The sequence below is a fragment of the Pomacea canaliculata genome, linkage group LG1 (genome assembly GCF_003073045.1).
Source record: "Pomacea canaliculata isolate SZHN2017 linkage group LG1, ASM307304v1, whole genome shotgun sequence".
In the NCBI taxonomy this organism is placed as follows: domain Eukaryota; kingdom Metazoa; phylum Mollusca; class Gastropoda; order Architaenioglossa; family Ampullariidae; genus Pomacea; species Pomacea canaliculata.
This window is the reverse complement of record NC_037590.1, coordinates 7168454-7189513: the sequence shown is the minus strand read 5'-3', so window position 1 is coordinate 7189513 and position 21060 is coordinate 7168454. Positions and strand designations below refer to the sequence as shown.

Here is a 21060-nt window from a genome sequence, read left to right as displayed (position 1 = left end):
TTTAAATGCGAATGAAACAGAAACAGTAACTTTCCATAAAAAGCAAGATATATGCAGCCGTTAATGACAAAAAAAAAAATATAAAAATAAATAAATAAATAAAAAATAAGAGCTGACATGGACGGATGGAATATCTCTCTGTACTTCATAAGTTTAGATAATACCATAGCTTTCGCCGTCTTTATAATTTATATCGTGATAAAGGAAATGAAAAATCATGAGGTATTGAAACACACTTAGGTTGTAAATTGTGATTATAAGTGAAGACGTGCTTTTAAAATTCCAACAAGTGCCTGCTTAATGTACTCCTACCCGAGTTTGGCAGCTGACGATCCAAGGGAGATCACCCAAAACGTACCTTCTAGGTGAGGTGGAGGGTGTAGATAACAGAGGAGCACGGCCGATATCTTCCTCCGTGATTTGAATTAGGAAGTGTAGATAAGTTTAGGTGGTGGTGAATAAGAATATGTCCCATAGACTAGTGGCTTTAGAGGCTGTAAAATGTCAATGGCTTACTGTATGAAATGTGTGCTGTAAAAGAGGTGAACTAAGGTCACCAGACGCCCCGAGTTTGGCGGGACAGTCTTGCTTTTGACCGTGTCCCGCCTGCTCATAAAATGTTCCTGGGGATGCCAATGTCCCGCTTTCGTTTAAAAAGTCGATCAATGTCCCGCTTGTATTTAAAAATCTTATTATCTTACATTGATTTGCATCCAAGCTTTTGGTTTTGGCTTTTGCCTATCGCCGTTTGATTAATAATTTCAAATTTGTCTCCTTGTTTACTGCCTTTCCGAGGAAATCCTTCCCCTACCCTGGGAGGGGGGTTTTCGCTTTTTTTCAGTGCACTTTGTCGGTGACGACACCTTAATCGGCACGCGTCCCGCTTTCGCTCCCAAAACGTCTGATCACTTCAGGTGAACTATAAAAATACCTACGTGTGTCTGGAAATTGTAAAAAAGATGCTGATTTCCAGAAAAGAAAGCTCAAGTGAGGTTTGAAACTTTATAATCCTAACATTAACACATGCACACCACCTGAAAGTCGGAACAATCAAGTCAAAGATGTGTAACATTTCACTTTATAACTTTCCAGAAATATATCAGTAAAGAATAAGCTTTTAATAGAAAATTTAGTCATGAAGCTGATAAGACTTATAAAAACTGTACAAAGGCTAATAAGCATAAGCTGGTGAGCAGGAGAGATATATAATTTGAAAAAGGCGGAAGTAACAAGATACATTTGTTCATATGCAACCTAATTATAATGAAGATAATAATAACTGCTACACTGCCACTACGTACTATAACCAGCAGAACTAAACACAAAAAGGGTATTGTTCCAACCTATCTTTTCAAGAAAAGATTGAATACAGCAGTGAAGCATTATGAACCATCATACACGATAGAGACGTTAGAAATTAATATTTAAAATTCTGGGAAAAAATTGCATACTCTATAGGTCTTTTAAAATGACAGCGTCAGCGATATTCTGTATTCTGACCTCTTCCAACTGGTACCCATGAATGTGAACGCCTTTATAGCTCAATTGTGCCAATACACCAAAATTAAATGAGTTAAGATATGTTGAAAAGGCATTCCTTTTGAAAATCAAACAGTATGTCTATTCTACAATATTAACTACACTTAACTGTTTAAGCCAAATAAATTTTCACTGGCTCCAAACCCATCTGCACCATTACTACAGCTATAAAAAAAATTATTTACCATTGAATGCCTTTATCTTACATAGCTACTGTATAATTTCTATCTTGCCAGTGGTTAACTCTATGCTCACAAATGATATGTCTACAGAAAAATATCCTCAACTATATGATCCAGATTTCTGAGATTGATAGTTTGTTGTCACACTGAGTGCTGTTCACTTGTTTACTCATAATAAAACAGCTTGAGTAATTCACATATAAAATATAGTACTATGATCTACTGAGAAAAGACAAAAAGCAAAGCAACTTAGCAACAAAACAGGCATGTAAATCAACCAAAAACCAAACAGATCTTACCCTTCCGATTCATAGTGCAAAAAATACTGGACATGTTATTGATGGGTTGTTACTCTTTTATCAGAAGATTACTTTAAATGACTTTCAAGAGCAGATGGACTTTTACATTCACTATAAATTACAGAAATAAATGGTTAATAGGAAATAATCAAATGGTTTACATGTTATCTTTGTTCATTAAGTACACCTCAGTACACACACACACACACAAATTCTTATAAATCTAAATTGTTCCAAAACATGTCACAGCTACAACAGAAAGGTGCAAAATATTTTGAGTTCTTTTACTTATGATATTGTACATCAGACTTAAGGTACAGTCACAATTTAACAAATTTTCAGCACGAGACAAATTACATGTAACCAAGGTTTGCTACACTTGCAAAGTATGGAATGGGGTTTTCCGGTCAAAAGATAAAAGCTTTCAACTGGTGCACTTACATGGATATGTATCATGGGTACAGACAATACCATTCCATCTCAAGAACATGTTTTATTCAAGGGAGTAATATTGGTGCTTTAGACTAAGCAAGCAACTAAGGCAAAGCAGTCAGCCTCTAAGCAGAACCAACGTGCAAAAAAATAAAATGTGCCTGAGATGAGATCTGAACCTAGGACAGCCAATCCTCACATTCATACTATTACAGCACATGCCCTCTCAAAAAAAAAGACAGGCGATTGACAGACTAAATTCTGGGCCGACACTATGTTCTATATGTAACCAGCCTCAGCGTCAGTTCAGTGTGGCTAGTAACTTCACTTTTAAACCATAGGGTTTAGGCCTGGCCGTGTGATTCAGCAAAAACTAGTTCATTAGTTGATAATACTATAGTTACTCATTCTGTACCTGCTAACAAGCTGCCGGAGAGACACGTAAGTTTTCTTACTTATAATGTAGAAGACATTATGCATAATTTTTGATCTGGTGTGATTCCTTACATTTCTAAATTTGATTTTGCACTTTTGGTTGAAATGTCTGCAGTAGCATTGCCAACTTTTAGACTAATGCGTGACTGGTGATGAAGTATTTCACGTCAGGAGGGAAATAAGTACCTATGTTGAACAAATTAGTACTGAATACAATAATGCTTAGTGCTTACCTGCCACAATCGATTCTTCTTACTATAATGACGTGGAAATCTCTAATGGAGTATCTTTGTTAGAAATGTGTTTGATCTTTTAGAACATTTTAACCATTATGTGATCATACTCGGAGACCTCAATGCAAGGATAGGAAAAGAATGTCCTGATGGAGGTGGTCTCCCCTGTGATATAACAGACGAAATCTTTGATAACAGCATTCTGTCTGTTGATAGTGTTCTTCCAAAGAGGAAACTGTTAATGTGTTTGGTAGATATTTGTTGAGCATTTGCCACATGCAGAGAAAGAAACGGTGTGCCTAAGATGAGATCTGAACCTAAGACAGCCAATCCTCACTTACATCCATCCTACTACAGTGCATATCTCCCTTTAAATTCATACTTGCAGCAAAAAAGTCATTTGACTATTTTACAGCTTTCCAGTTGCTTAGTTAATCTACCAATATAAAGAGAACTCTGCTAAAATGTAGCCAAAACATTTTTTTCTTTCATAAAAAAATTGGTTTTTAATAAAATAAACTGACAGAAGCTTAAAAGATCATAAGCCATCAAAATCTTTATTAAAAATGCACAAGATCTGCAAGTACTTTTCTCAAGGTTTACAAAAGAATGTATATTGAAGAGTGCAGGGTGAAACACTTTGCTAAACTGGACTATTTCTTAAAGAAGGTTAAAATGGTGATAAAAACAGATCTCTTTTTATGTGTAAAATTACATTGACAAAGAAGAGGAATATTATGAATGTGTAAACAGAAAAAATGAAAATATTTTGTTACCTCAGCACAAGCAATACTTGAGAAAAGTGCAGTAGCCTATAAACATAGTTTTATTATTTTATTAGGGGCCACAAACATTACCAACAAACACACAGCCATTCAAGGGTATACAATTCAGATCACAGAGATGTGTATGAAAATCTTACACATCTCCTACAAAGACCATCCAATAAAGAAGTGTGAAACAAAGTCAGATAACTGGGCTCTGTGGAGACCTACTAGTCAAGTACAGAGATATTGGCATAAAGACCCTCCAGTTTTGCCAACACATTCCTGCACAGAAGATCATAAGACGCTAGAACAGTATAGGACCACACAGACAAAAGGAAACAATGGGTAGAGGACATCTACACGTTTGCTGGTTAAGCAGCTAAGCACATCTCAGAGAAAAGCAGAGAACAGTTAATAATGATGATGATGATGTCAATTTATAATGCGCAGGTATCCATTCAGAAGAATGCTCATTGCGCAGAATAAATAATAATTAGAGTGGGTAGCAGTGTTTTTAGGTGCCTCCATGACTCTCAAGGCTAAAGGACTGATAATGATGAGGTGATGCAACAATTATTATACTGAGGACAGAGTTGAAAAATCAAAAACAATGCGAAAGATCTGTTAGAAAAAATATCATGACTATTCATAAACGTGACAAGCATTTACGTGGCCAGCATTAAACTGCACAAAGCTGCAAGCGACTATTAAAAGAAGCAACAGTTTTTGCTTCTTAGTACACACTGATGAATCACAGACAGCCTGATGAAACTGATGGATACACATTTATATCTTACAGGCACTGTCTGGTACAAACAACAAGCCTGTACAGGAAAATAGAGAGTTTAGTCCCTTGACCTGGGCAGCACAAGAGATTAGGCAGCTGACAGGACTCTCTGTAACAGCAGGTACACCTAACAGGGTCTGCATCTACAAGGTTTCAAATATTTTTGTCAGTGATCACAGAACTATCAGTAACCTGCTTCTACAGTAATAAAATACTAAATATCCTATACCCCTGGTTAGTAACTTTATTTGTTGTTAACTGATGAACATATTTACAGGGTTTTTTTTTACAAATTGGAAAAATACTTAAAATTTGTGTTGGTGGATGTACAATTGCAAAGAAATTGTCAAACCTTAAAAGGGTTCTTCCTAAATTTAGACTAGACTGTGCTGAAAGATTTTTACAGACATTACAAATCAATAGCAGTTAATAAAAAAATTACAATACTCCAGCAAAAACTTAAATGAAGACATGGTATTTATCGTCCCTTTCATAATGATTTCAATTTAACTGTGTATTAAAACTTATGGAAATAGTTTTATGAACTAAGTATTTCACTATCTATATTGCATGATTAGAAGATATACCTCAAAAGCTTTATTAAGCCCCTTTCACAGCTAGATGGGAACAAGGAATACTGTATAAAAACAGGTAGAATCTCCATATAACACATTTTTCGACATTTCAACATTGCCATTCCCCCCCCCCCCACCCCCCGTCCGGGCAGATTCCCACAGACCTCAATTTAAAATAAATCTCCATATAAACAATCTCAACATAGCAAATATCAAGAACAGAAATAAAATTCGAAAGTGAGAAAAGTTCAGTTATAATAAGCTTTTACTGGAATGTTACATGTCAAAGACTGGATTGCTGATGCAGCGTAATTGACTGTAAAGCCTGCGCAAGGAGGACTGTCACACTGCAACAGGCCTACAGAAAACCACCAGCTCTCTAAAAAGAGAAACAAAAATATTAAAATACTTAAAGATGTTTGATTCAGTTAGGTCAAACATCTATTGTGTACAAGAATAAAATAGAGTTGTCTACTGTGAAATGGGATTAGCCTGCTGGAGAAATTACTAGTGTATGAGAGGACGAAAGGGAAATGATTTCAAACAAGTGGTGTTGGTTCTTACTGGAACAGAAAACTCAGATCCTTATTGCAGCTGAAGAAGGGGTAAAAAAAGTGGCTGAAGTGTCTGGCATCATGAAATCCATGATGATAATCTCAAAGAATGAAAAAAAGTCCCTCTAACCAGTTTCAAGGAAGTCATCCTTATCATGCATACATTCCCAGCTGATCATACTTCATATGTCTCTTGTGTACACATCTTTTGCACTTCATTTTAAGAGGATTCAAATATGTTACAAAACTAAAATCCTATGAAGAGCTCATTGAAATCTGGGAATGTTGATGTAACAAATTATCCAATCTAAAACAAATTTTCTCTGGTTTGAATGAGTTCATTATATTGAGATTCTACCTGTGCTAACAGAAACATTGCCATACCCACTACTTTCTATAATAACCTGAAACTGCAGATGACTACAGTTCACCAAGTGTCACAGAAACACATAAAAATATTAACTTTGTTACTATTTCTGGCACAAGAAAATTGAAAATACAAGCTTTCCACAGAAAATCTGGAAAGAGTAATTGTTTTGCCATTCAGGAAGAACTAACATTGTATTGCCAATATAAAGTTTTTAAAGCACTTTTCCCTGTTTATATAAAAATGAAACAATTGATTTCACAGCCTTAAATTTTACTCTATCATAAGATTATTTACACAATGTGTTGCGATATATAGCATTAGAGATTTGATAATATGCAGTTTACAGACACTTTTTCTGACACATACCATTCATCAATATAAAGAAATGTTCTTTTTTTGTAAGCAAATGTATACGTCACCTTCAAAGACCAAACATTCAGTATGTTGACAAAAACTTCCAGCAGTGTATGTCTATCAAATATGGCTGATGGGCAAAAAACAGAATGTTTCTTACTATTCTCAGAACAGGACAACCAAATTCTACCACAGATTTCTTTTAGAATATCCTCTTCTTTGTCTCGTTTTAAAAAGTTGTTATGAGGATGTTGACTTGGATAAAGACTGACAAGATGAAGGTAAAAAAGAGTGTGCAGTTTCCACAACAGAAAAGAATACATGTCTATTGTTTTCTCTCATTCATTTCTACAATGTTTTTATAACCAATATCAGCCACAAAAACAACAAAAACAGCCCAAAACAGGACTTGCTGCTAAGTATAAAACAAATAGAAATCATTGAAACCTATCTAAATGATATGCAATTTACAAAAAAAAAAATAAAATGGTATATGAACGACATATGTATTACAGATCACAACTACTTAGCAATATTATGAATAGCCTCATTTCTCTGTTTCTTAACCTTTAACTGCAAGACCTGTCATAAACCAAAGTGCCATTATTTTAGGATCACAAAGCTGTTTTATGTTTTTAAATGTGTATATCAATAGAAGCTGTTCCAATGAGTTTATAAACTGGTTCAACTGATCAACTGTGATTTTGTAGATAGATAAACCAAAACAGTCTGGGTTTGAGACAACACTGTCTAGAAGAACAACTCCAGGCCTGACCTAATATGATTTGTTTCCACACTTGTGCTACTCACATATCTTCACACATCTAGCAAAAGGAAGCATACCTTAAAGAAACCCAATGTACAGAATCAAACTTACTGCACATTATAAACACAAGACATTGTGAAAGATTACTGCCTCACACATTTTAAAGTAAATGCCACAGGCAAACAGTACATACAATGTATGCACTATGTGCTTGAACTAAAGAGGACCAAGTAAGAATTTTATATTTTCCATTTATAAAAGTGTCTCCACACTCACTGGTTGAGCAAGTCCTTTGTGAGTTAATTCTTTACAGTTTAAAGAACATGTATAGTCGAAAAACCACATTCTTTACAGTTCAAAAGAATGTGTATAGTCGAAAAACCACAACTCCTAGGATGTCTAAACTGTAAAGAGTTAAGGGGCATCTAAATGAATGGAAAATGAAAGACTGCTTACACAATCTAGGCCATAAGTTGTCATCAAACTGACCTAGAGCTGTGAGCACGTTAATAACAATTAACAAAGATAAAGGCCATCATCTATTTTATCCAGTCCATGGGGAGTGAGGTGTTAATAAGTGCATTTATTGCAGGGCCACCTTTTCGCCAAGCAGTGTCAATCTCCTTTTATTTGCTGTCCTACCTGTCCCAATCTTGTAAGTGATCAGGTACCCATTTAACAGTTGGGTCAACTGGATTGAGTCAGAACACTTCTGGCTTTGGACACTCTAAAAACATCTATCCACACTGATGAATAATCCTGCGTTATAAATCCTTTCTCTCCCAGAAATAATACTGGCACAAAAATTCTTTTGTACACATTTATAAAAGAACTATTCTTGTTTCTTATAAAGAAACTATAAATATACGGTTGCCAAAAATTTTCTTTCGAAGAATTTCTTTGTACCACATCCAAACTGAGGGAGCAGGAAAAAACGCCAGTAGATGTCTACTTGCAAGGCTGCTGCATGCTCAGTCTAAGATCTGAAGATTTGCATCGCTGTTTCTATAAAGCTGTTTTGTATCTATAGCATGGTAGGCTTAAATAAAAGCAAGAATGACACATCATAAAATGTAGATAAACTCTACAGAAAACAACTGAAAATTACAGGTGACAGAACTATTAGAAAAAGAACTGCAGTCTTAGCATTTACATTTCTAGACTCTTTCATTAAGGTCATCATTAAAACAGAATTATAAAACATGTCTCTTTGCTCGTCTCTACTACTATCTGCAAGTGCTCTCAATTCACTTGCGTTGTGTACTTACAAATTAATGGGAGTCTTTAAAACAATAGTTTTGCTTCAGCGTTCTATTTATATTTTGTGTGAAGGAAAAGAAGATTCTTCTTCTGACAAAGTAAGCAGTCAGTTATTAAGGCTAACATTTCTGTGTAGCCAATGGGGCCCATACCCTGGTTAGATAAAGTATTATTTAAATAAGTAAGCAAAAATGATCATCCTACTCCATTTTTCATTTTTTTCAATCACAATATATTTTACACATATAGCACGTTTTAAATTTCATCCTGTGGTCTGAATCTTAATGGGATATCAAGTCAAATGGTATTTTGGGCTTAAATGATAAATACTGAGGTTTTGAATCATGTCCAATCAAACTTTCATTTTGCAAAACTTTGTTTACTTACTTATGATAACATCTAAAACACACCTTTGGACCGACTTGTGACGGCAATCAACTTTGCAGACTCTTATGATCTCCAAATTTAGGATGTCTACATTTTGACACCTACACAGGAGAATGGCAGTCACCTCATATAAGACAGCTTAGAGACCTCACTCAGCAACATAGCAGCCTACTTGAACAACTTCATACTGCTGTTTTAGACGTCACTTTAAGAAAACAATTATTTGTAACCTGAAATTTTAGTTGGACATGACTATATATTTATTATAATAGTAGATATTAGTAAAATAGTATATATTATTCAAGCCCAACTTACTATTTAAGCTGCTTTTCCCTTTAACTATAATAGGGTGAAAACAACATAAACTTGTGACTTTTAGCTGTCATTGATTTTCTAGGCAGTATAAAAGAGCATCAGCATGGTAACAGGACAAGATCACAACAGATCAACTACTGGACACCATCACTGCTTGCTTTCCGATCGTTTCTGTATTTCTTTTATAGGTAAATGTAGCTGAAGAGGGTCCTGTAGACGACGCAGATCCTCCTCTGCCTTGCTAATGGCATCACGCAAGCGATTGTAGTGGTCAACGTTCAGGCGCTCTTTGTAGGCCAGCTTGTAGAAACGTACCAAGAACTCACGATCACGTACATCAGGGAATACATATTCCTGCAAATATTATAGAACAACACAGCATAAATACTATAGAATAAATTTATACTTTTGTATTCAAATTGTAATTAGGAACCCAAAACACCATTTGGACACAATGGACAACTTCAGCATTTACTGCCTCATCCCACACGAAGGTACAGCTTAACTATTATGAGTCCTAAAAAATAACACCCCAAAAAACCAGTGCTGGTGACAGTCAAATTTTGAAGGGTTGATTGATTATTGAGTTGTATGTGACAGATTTTGCAGGGAGAGAATTCTCAAGGATACATCTTAAGTGCGAAGCCTACGGAAAAAAAAACCCCAAAAAACAGAAGAAAATAAACAGTTCAAGTGCATTTCATTTTCTTGCAGATGCGAGTTACAACCATTGTAGTAATAAGTAATTCTTTTGGCAAATAACTTTTATCAGTTATCAGAGAATATGTGTATGATCACATTCATGTGTGCTCACACATTTATGATCTTTGTTTCACTCACCTGCTTTGTAAGAAGATAGTAAGCAAACATGGCCATGGAGGTTCCATATGTAACAAAATATGTGACAGGCTCCATAATATCCCATGAATATTCCCACCATGTCAGTCGTGCTAGGATGCCAAACTGCAGTCCCATCAGCCCCAGTCCCAGCCAAGAGAGATGGTTTGTAGTCTTGGAGGCTTTAACTTCAATCCGCTGCTTTATCTGCAAATTAAATATCACCATTTAATCAGTTAGCTCATCATGAAATGAGCAGTGACTTGTTGTGTTTTTTTGGGTAAAAGGAAATTGCATATACTTGTACTACCGGTGTACTGGAAATGTCAACCCTTTGTGATGTCAGCATTGTAGGGCCCATCTTGCAGACAGCATGCTCATCCCCAAGATCAGTTAAAACAGTGTGGACTGAACCAGAACGAATGCCTATGGACTTAGCTATCTGCTGGACAGTAAGACGTCTGTCATCAAAACCATATGGTGAATGGCATCAACTTGATCATCAGTGGTTGATTTTTTTGGACGAGCTGACTGAGGGTTATATTCTGTGCCGCCCCTGCCCAGCTTGAATTCAGCAGCCCACGTCTTCACAGATGCATAGGAAGGGGAGTTCTCAGCAAGTGTCTGTACCATGTCCTTATGGATTTCCTTGCATGTCATACCTTTCTTTTGCACAAACTTTTTGACTGCTTGGGTCTATTTTGTCCATTTTTAGATTTGTCGCACTATCTTTCACCTTTGTATGGGCCTTACCCGCACTCAAAACAGAAATCTGTATTAAGTTTTTCTAGTCTTAGAAGTGGTAGTGTGTTACCACATCAAAAATATTCAGTTATGGTTATTCTTTCTGGGTGAGGCTTAGAACTTTTTGAACGACCGTCCTTTGATTAATGATCAGCTATCTTCTGGCATCCCATCCCCCTCCATACACCCCAACCTAAGTAGCATGGCGGCACTTGTATCCAATTACTCTTACCGTTACTACTACTAAATTACATCATAAGAAAAATTTTACCACCTTGGCTTTTCCCTTCTCACCATTTTGTACCGACTCACTCCTTCCCTTTAGTATCCACCCCCCCCCCCCACTCGATGCCCTGCCCCCCCCAACCTCCAACGACAGGCATCAAAGGGACGAATGACTCTCTACCCGATGCCCTGCCCCTCACCCCCAACGACAGGTATCATCAAAGGGACGAATGACTCTCTACCCGATGCTTACTGGCGAGCGACGCTTGACACGCCCTCTGGTGAGAAGCCAGTCTTGTCTTTCACGACCATGACAAATGTCAGGAGCTTCCACGCTGCCAACTGTCAGGTATTTACTGAACACGCACGGTGCCAATCGATCTCTGGGGTTCGCTTTCGATTAATAAGGCTACTTTACCATTCTGCAACGATAACAAACGCGTGTGCGTCTGTGCGCGCGTGCTTTAATGACACCCTCTCCCCCAAGTAGAGTAGGAAGATGCTCAGCTTTGGGAGGGAGAGGAGGGCTCTATACTGACAGTGAACGACATTCACATTCTCCTCAATATCTTGCCCAACTGGTTGCTACCCCACTGACCCAGCGAACTTCTTGCAAGCGTCCTGCGGAGCAATGAAAACAAGTTTGGGCATGCAAAGCAGTTGTATGCACTCTCACCCTTTGTTTCCCCGACACAGGAGTCAAAAGAGAATGAGGCAGTGGGCTTGGTGGGGTTGCGGTGACACCAGCCGATAACGGACTTGCATGTTCAAAGAGTTTGAACATGTTGCCGATCGCATGGCTATGTTTTACCTTCTTGTCTCACGACAAATTAAAAATACAGATCTGCCCTTGACATAGTGGGGTGGAAGTAGTGTGACCTTTATTCCGACAGTGGAAAATGCCAGGAAGCCAAGCCAACAACAAACCCGTTCACGCATGCACGTGTACAAACAAAGTACAATTCCTCTCTCTCTCTTTCACCCCCCAAGTCTCACTCACAACACCCCTTCCACCCGATTCTATGGGAACTGTCACCCTCTGAACGTCACACTGTCTCCGCCAATCAGCTTTGACCACGTAGCTGCTTTCTGCTCGTTCTTCAACACGAGACTGCAACCATCGCCTGTAAAGCTCTACTGATGTAACTTTGCTTGGGTACGAATGTCTTGCAAAATATATTTTCTCTCTCGAAAGTTCCAGTAACAGCGATCTGCCTAAAACACGTAACACAAACACAAACTACAACAACACCCAGGACCACAGCCATGGAACACCGAGCTGCAGCAACAAGCAGCATCACAAAAGTCAACAACAGCTACAACCACAAACATGGAACAATTAAGCTAGTGCATCTAGCACAACACTCAGCATCAATAGCCCTCATCACGGATATAGAACATGGAAGAAAAACCGACTGATGCGATATCCGCTGGATTTACTATGATGGATTTTTTTCCAAACTGGATTCGCCCCTCATCCACCTTCCCTTGATGCCAGCACGCACCGAGGCACGGTGGCTGTCGTCTCTGCTTACTTGTAATGGACAGTTATAGTAACACCAGAGTTTCAGACTACCAGCTATCTCATCCTGTTTAGTTCCCCTGATTGTAAAAGCAGCAGCGGCTGCCAAATCGCCGACGTTTGACCTAAACCTCTTTCATTTTTTTTTTCCACAGACGAAGAGCTTGTGTGGAGAGGAGACAGTATTTAACGAAGATGGCGATAAGAGCCATCCCGGCGGTCTCCCCTCTACAGTTTTGGCTCGTGTCTACGCCAAGAATGTTTCATCCTCTGCCGTAGTTTTTTTTCTTACCCCGACTTCTCAACACTCCTCACCCTTGTAAATCGTTCAACTCGACAAACTCATTTCCAAGTCGCCGCTCGCTCGATTGACATTCAGCTGACGCTTACGGTCTTTAAAAAGTTGACATAAATTTATGTATTGCTTGAAATTACGAGCGCCTGAAAGCCCTACACGAAAGCAACGAGAAAATGGCGCAAAAAAAGGGAAGAAGTTAAAAACTGAACACGTTGTAACATTTCCTTTAAACACGATCAATTCTCTCTCTCTCGTCTGGGGGGTGTGCGGGTGTGCGGGTGACTTGGCTAGTCTTACACACTTTAAGTGACTACTATCCTCAATTGATGAATACATATTGACTCATTATGTTGGCCAGGAAACAAGCAGACGTCCACATTTGGCGTGTCTCCCACAGGACTTGGCCAGCAAGATCCTCGGGCACCTCGGCTCTTTGGTCTCGAGTGTTTCTGCCAACTGCTCAACGGCCGGAGTGCGTCGGTGTTCACTCGTTACCCGAGGAAGCGCTCTGCCTCCAAACACAGCAGCCACCCGGAATTGTCAGCAATCGATTTATGAAATGCCATGTTGGACTGTTTGCCTCTTTGTGTATGTGTGTGTGTGAAAGAATGAACATGCACGCATGACATGTATGTGTGGGCGAAGGTGGTCGTAAAAAAGCATGCTTTTGTTGTAATTCCAGAGGCAGTTTGTCCGACCCATATCTTTTAATAAGCTGAAATCCTTCAAAATAAACTGCTGATTTTGAGAAGCCACCCAACACGTTTGTGACGAGTTATGCTACAAAACTGGCACTTCAAAGAGAAACGTGGAGAAGGAAGAAAAATAACGAACGACCGCGAGAAATAAAGTGTCCTTCTTGTGTTACATGAGGAACATAACCTTGTATTGACCCCACATTACCAGTGTTTCTAGGGTTCTTATAAATAATGTATCCCGATGGTGCTGGCTTTCAGCAGGCGGCCGTCCGGCTTCCGCCATCAAATCAGCTTCTGGCCTTGACAGCCCGACCAGAAATGCACGAAGAGTCAACGAAACAAGGTTTTCTCAAATTCGAGGCAAGACTTTCTTCAAAGTGAAACAGCTAGTATTTTTCTCAAACTGGAACAAATAAGGTTAAACTAACATAAACTGCATTGTATCAAAGTGAGACAAAGTGAGTAAGGTTTCTCAACCCGAGACAAATGCGCTTTTCTCAAAAAATTCTGTCACAGCCAGTGAAGTGTGACTCGGCGGGTTGTCATGATGTTCTGTTGCTCCAAACTCACTTGCACTGTTCCTGAGGAGTTTTACAACAACAACAACAACAACAAAATAAAATTAAAAATTAAAAATTAAAAATAAAAAAAAAATGGCTGGGACTGCAAAAAACCTAAACTGAACTGAAACGGATCCTACCATTTATTTATCAGAGATCCCACTCTCACGGACCTCGAACCACCATCCCCACGCCTAACCCCTACGAAGGACTTTCATTTTCTTTATTTTCTGGACAGACCTCGCATTAACTCAATAAGTGTGGTGCGAAGGCGGGCGCGTAATGACACAGCAATCCTTCTCACCAAACCATTATGCAACACAAACTAACCCATTCCGTTGCATTTTTATTCCTTGACTGCATGTGGGAGGTCACCACTGGGACTTGCAAAACGATGGATCGATCCTGCATCCAAAAATTCTTGAAGACATTTCCTATTTTGTGGCCAAGACAAGACAACCCTGACAAATAGCAGCTGTAAACAGAGCCTCTAAGAAAGAATAAGCGGATTTGATGTGGCGCCACCCAACCATTTCTTTTGCCGTTGCGTTCATAAGAAAGCGCAAGAGATTCTCCCTACCATCCGTGAAAAATGTGGAAGCGACTGACCGAAGGAGATGAAACTTCAAAACATGAATCATTCATAAAATCCTACTGTCGTGATGCTGCTATTAAACTGTCTATGCCTTCTCTCGCAACGCGTCTCGCACATCTTCTCTTCGTCCGGTGGAAAAAAAAGCTCTTTCAATCATTTCAGCTTTGATGGGTCTGATGCGAACTGAAAAGTCGACATTAATATGCATGAAAGGTCGCACGAAGTATTAAGGAAAAAAAATATAAGCAAAAAGTGAACAATATTTAAAAGCAAATCTCGAGCAGGAGGCCCTTGAGAAAAAGACATGCCAAACTCATGCCGAACTGACACCACAGCAGCGAAACAACACACCGTGTGGTCGGCAATAATCCATCCAACAGACCTTGCCACAAAACCGATGGCCAACAGGGCCACAAGAGGGTTTCCCCATTCTTTAGAATTCTGACACTGCATTACAGTGACTGATGCAAACGTGATAGGGCAAGATCGTCTTCGGCAAGAAACCGGAAGAGTAAGCCGCCTCTTCTCCTCCTCTTCCTTCTCCTCCTCCTTCTCCTCCCAGCAAAGCGACCGCACGGCTGCCTGTTAATGGAAAAGTGGACTGTAAGGCAACAGAGCAGTTTTCTCGAGGGACGAGGTGTCAGACAGTTCGGCTGCCCACAACACTCGCCCCCCTGACGCCAGCGCCCATCACACGTCAGCACACAGGAAACAGCTCAACTCTAGCGACGACTGCTACAACTCCACGGCTTCGACAAGAATGACAACAATACCAGGAGACAAGGAAGTGAGTGGGAAGGGCTGGAGGAGTGGGTGGCGAGAGGCGAGAGACCTGCTCGGTGACCTCCGCGGTAGGCGCTAGGGGATGGACAAGTTTGAACGGACACGTGACAGGGCACACGACAAATTCTCACCAAGACTTTTTCCAGATGTCAGGGAGACCATAGTTCCGCCCGAGTTCCTCCCTAATGTCTATGTTCAGATAAACCCCAGCTGCGCTCGCTGTTCAGAAGAGGGCAGCACGTCCCAGTCTGCTGCCCACCACGGCGGGCGACCGGTCGGCCATCAAAGCTGTGCAGCTGGGGTGGGGGTTGCACAGCTGCTACGTCGACAAACTCCCTCTTGCGACACATCAAGGGGATGGGGGACCGCAAAAACGAAAACCCATTACCTGGCGGAAACCGTTTGGACATTACAGCCACCGCAGGCGTGTTCCTTAATGGATGGTTGAGATTGGGAATGTCCAAACTAGCTTCAAAAAAATTTAAAAAAGCTCTTTTATTCTCTGAAAATATATTTTCGACACCATTAACCTTCTATTGCCACGTTTCACCCCGTATAACGAGCGACTTTTTCTTTTAAAGCCATGTCTTGTTTCGCAATGTGCTTAAAGGGATGCCAGAATACAAAACATATTTTTTAAGCATAGTTTTGATGGTACAAGATTCACTTTTCCAAAATCAGAAAACAACCGTGCACACAAACCCTTGTTGTCTCCAATGTTCACCTAATCAACATACGGTTCCAGCTCTGCAACTGGCGGTAGCCTTGACGACGTGGTGTATCCAAGCACATCTCTGATGGCAGCAGTGCTGATCTCTTTCTCTGCACGGTGACGATTGTCGGCGGGTATCCAGACATCAGGCGGTCGATTTTGAGAAAATATCCTGCACTGACCTCAGCCCAATTATACCCCTCCCCCAAACAACAAAAAAATCTGGTGGCCCTTTCACGTGGTCAGTATTTATTTTTTTTTTTATTTTTTTTTTTTTTTTTTTTTTTGAAAAGCAAAGAAAAACAAACTTAAATCACTGAAAGTTCCAAAGCCAAACACAAAGGAACCATTTAATGACCATGCGACCGTTTGGTTCTGAAAGTGCAGGTCCCATCAAAGTACCAGTATATTCCAGCGGGAAATGACAACCAGTTCCTAAAGGCATCGATTTTTCTCTTGGAAAAAGACAAAACAAAAAAAGTGGAAACTTGAATGTGCTTGTCTTTTACTAGACGCGATGCCGACAGATTGCGTCGTCCGAGAGCCAAGAGAACAAACAGGCATCCAAAAAACCATTTATGACATTTATGCTGCACCACCCTCTCTTCTTTCTTCCTCCCCCCACCCCGCCCCCGCCGGAGAAAACTGTAAACACTCGACTAACCACGTCACTCGACTAACAACGTTCACGTCCACCACCTCAGTGGATCGCAGCCGGTTGCTATGAGACGCCGGCAATGTGATGCAGATTTTGATGAAACCTATCCCCTTCTGACAATCGATGATTAAATGCGAGACCCTTCAGCGTTATAATACTGGAGATTGAGAAAAGGTCTTACACGAAATAACAACAGTTTGCCGCTAAAAGTAATTAAAACATTTTTTTCATGCCTGAGAGGCGTGGGAGGGAGAGAGGAAAACAGAGAGAGAGACATCAATGACAGTGTGAACAAAAAGACAAAGAGCAGGCAATCGTTATGGAGTACAGAATGTAATACATGTATTGTTCTTTTCTGAATATACTGTCGATGTATTTGGTAACAAGGTGATAAGTTGTTGTAATATTCACCATGATTATTTCTGGAAGAGGATTTCGTACCCACCGTTATGTGTTCGCTGTAATTTAAATACTTAATACTACTACTACCACGAGATCATTTGTACAGCAAATCCCCATGCATGGGAAATCAATGGGCTTTTTCATGGCACTGATCGAAAGACACACTAGAATTTACAATGAACACAGACTGCCTGCAATTCAAACGGCCGCCAAAGGTATACTATATCGTATGAATATGATCCAGAAGCTTAAAAGATCAGAAACTGCAAGCAGACCACGTTCTTTCACTCGAAAGGTCTGTATTCTAGTATTAATATGAAGAAAGCACGTCAAGCAAATATTTTAAAACTCTGTCTCCAGGTCACACTACATGAAGGTGTTTTGAAATCCGCTGCAACCGTCTGCCCGTTCTTCTAATTCCGCTGCGACTGTGGCCATTAACATCCCTGAAGTTCCAAGTGAGGCTAATGGTCATCAGACTGATATCACACGTCTGCACATCATAAATAAATCTCACTTTTGTTTTTTTGTTTTTTTGCAGTGAAATGGGGAGGGGAGATGAGGGACTGAAATTAGAGCAATTCTAACTGACTGGTAGTCACAGCCCGGGTCGTCGACCTCGTTCCTAAGTGCAGCTATTTCTGACAGTCAACAGGATGAGTCAGACCACCCTGTGGTAGCGAGTAGGTGTGGTCCACAGGTCCACACAAAATAACATGACAAGTCTACAAATAAAGCTGACACAGCTATCCTTGAATGAATCTCCATGACAGCGATATAATCATAGATGATATAGCCGATAATGACTTTCCCTGTCACACATGATAGCTAAAAGATTACAGGTTAGAAAAAAATCAGCAATACTGGATATATCTTCTGGATCGAACACGTGATGTACTACATCAACCGATAACAATGCAGAATTAACCGCACACAAACACATCAAACTAGGATGTTCTAATGTAGACAAGGGTGTATGAACAATACAATCCCATGTAAATTCATAAAAAAAGTCTGCGCTTATAGAGGCCTCTCCCTACTCGGGAACAATATCTAGCATAATCATGACATTAGTGAGCATGCAATCATTATTGGTGTTTCATTCCTGCGGAGCCTGACTGCACTTTATCCTGCGCAGACTTGGACATGACAGCAGCACGTTCGTCCATAACGATTTTCGTGTTAGGAGACCATCGAGAACAGGAAGGTGGGTAAAAAAAAAAAAAGGTGTGAAGTTCTTCCTCTTCGTCGAGCTGTCATCACCGTTGCTGCCGAGAGCTGATTAGGACCGAGCCACGACGCTAAATCGAATGAGGGACAGCGCGGAGGTCGCGGGCAAAGGTAAAAGTAGCGTGCCTCCCATGGAACGGAGGGAACAAGCGGACTGTTAAATTAAATCAGATTAGTACGCCTTTTTCCAGTGAAGGGAGTTATCCAAACTGGTCTCATTCTCTGGTTTCAAGGAGAGGCATGCAGAAGCCACCCGAGTTCTTTGTTTCTTCCTAAATTGCCGAGAAATCTTGCGGTTTTTCTGACACGGAAAATTGTTGTCGATAAAGGCGGCAAATAAAATCTTTGCTGTCACTACCGGATCGTAATGAAAGATTTTAATTATTAGCAAAAAGAGTTAAACAAGACTGGACTGATTAGTCGGGAAGGTGCTAGCAACTAGTAGGAATAAGCTTAATACTGATGCGCACTCCAGGTTTCGACAAGGCAAACATCATGCCTTTACACAGAGGTGATACGCCGATAATTTAACCTGACAATCATAAATTAGCTCAGCTGTGATCGAAGGGCAAACTGCTGAAGGATTAAAAAGTTACTGCGTTCAAGCCCACCACCGAGTAATTCCGCCTTTTTTTTTTTTTTAAGGTCCATTTTAAAAACTAAGAGCGTCTGGGTGGCGGCAATTTCGCAACTAAAAGCTTTTGCTATTTATTTAGAGCACAGACGCTGGGAATTTGCAGAAAGCCTTCCATGGATTATCGACTGGCCACCTAAAAAGAATCTTTAGGGCGCAAACTTTCTATCTCGCCCCGTTTGCATTGCAAGGTCAGCAAATTTATTCTCGAAGCCATCTTCTGATGACCTATCGTGTCTGCTGCCTCTGTGCACACAACCATCCAATACAAACAAAACAGGATGTTGTGCTTTATCGTGTCTCAGGCCCAATATCCTAGTAGGAGGCCATTCTGCATGTGAAAACGCGCCGAAGGAATGCATTCCCAGTCTATTATAATAAAATTATATTTTCAAACTATTTTCCTAATTCTTAGTTATTTACGAGCAAACATTTTTGCAGAATGCAAATATCCAGTGAAAATGTAACTACCGAAGCATGATGGCCTGGGCAGATTTCTAGAGAACAGTGTAGGGTGGTGATGGCAATGAAAGCAAAAAAAGCCTCGGCTCAAACAACGTGGCGAGTTCACAGCCTGACCTTTTACCCCAACAGTTGTCACGTGTTTGTACATTCAGCAGTGCCCCACATTAACAAGCGCCGAACGTGCAGAACAAACAAAAGACAAAACCGATTTTGTTTCCTGTTCAACTACATTGTAGTTGCTTTGCTGGTAGATAACATCCTTTAATCTGAACACGGTCGGACAGAACTTGTCTGCTGATAGTTTTCATTTCCTTGCAGGTCTGGCGATGGACCGATAAATGAGTGTCAACTCATGTTTCTCGGCAACATGGAGCATGAGACCGATGTCCGTAACATCGCACGACACCACACATTGCTCAGAGTTGTGGAGAATTTCACTGCGATACTGTACTACTCCTCTGTCCAATGTTTGGCTTTGGAAAGCAGTGAATCTATTTTACAGAAATCTCTGCCATGGTTACTCCTAACCCCCCTTTAAAAAAAAAAAAGCACTGTATTCTGATGCCTTCCTCCAACACTGCAGTTCTGAGCCTCAAAGTTCCGACAAAAGGTTGAACTAAGAGGATTGAGGAACCCAGTAGTGTAGTGGCAAACACTCTTGTCACCACTGAAAGGCTCTGGGTTCGGATCTTGTCTAGTAATACTCTCTGTATGGGACACCTGTTCGCAGGGCTGGGCGTCGGAGGTTTGCTCTGGGTACTGTTTTGCTCAATAAACAAGTCGAAATCTGTGTGTGTGTATGCGAGAGAGAGGGTGAGGGCAATCTCTCGTTCAAAACGAGGCGAAATATTTATTATAGACGGTCGACTACTCTTTAATCAACTTTATCAATTGAAGAAGTCGAGCTTTCTGATGCCAGCGAGAGAGTACACTTTTTAAAAACTTTTAAATTCATAATCAATCCTAAAATACACACACACAGACATCGATTACTTGAGGCCGCGTTCGGGTTCCGTTTTCATCGCAACAGCGAAGTATATTTGCATCCAAGTCTAAAACACTTGATTCCATACAGAGGAATCCGATTCTTATGTACAGATAATACCGATGTCCCCATGATACCACATATATATATATATAATCAATGTCAGCTTTAAGAAATTCCAAATCTCGATACGTATCGTATTTCCTTCTTTTCTCTCCTCTCCCACCCACTTCTTTGTCGTCACTGTGAATTAGTCAGCATCCCACCCTAACTCCCTGCAAAAAAGATACTTAAATGGCTCCATCCATCTTGATCTGCTCATACGCACACAAGCTAGTATTCACACAAAAATACGCACAAATACACATGCACACACACACACATAAATCTCGAGTGTACGCGACCGGCAACAAGAAGCAAAAAGAAAATGTTGACTTTTTCAAAGAAGTCTCGAGAA

The 21060-nt window shown here is 40.1% G+C and overlaps 1 protein-coding gene across 1 annotated transcript in view; it reads right to left on the bottom strand.

The window, feature by feature from the left end:
- Positions 1–1062: 1062 nt before the first annotated feature.
- LOC112560239 (calcium uniporter protein, mitochondrial-like) overlaps positions 1063–21060 on the bottom strand; it is a 51926-nt gene continuing 31928 nt past the window's right edge. The window contains exons 6-7 of the mRNA XM_025231933.1: positions 10096–10299; positions 1063–9609 (exon numbers count right to left, since the gene is read on the bottom strand). Of these exons, the coding sequence (XP_025087718.1) occupies positions 9403–9609; positions 10096–10299 (411 nt within the window). The 3' untranslated portion in view covers positions 1063–9402. The remainder of the gene's footprint in view (positions 9610–10095; positions 10300–21060) is intronic.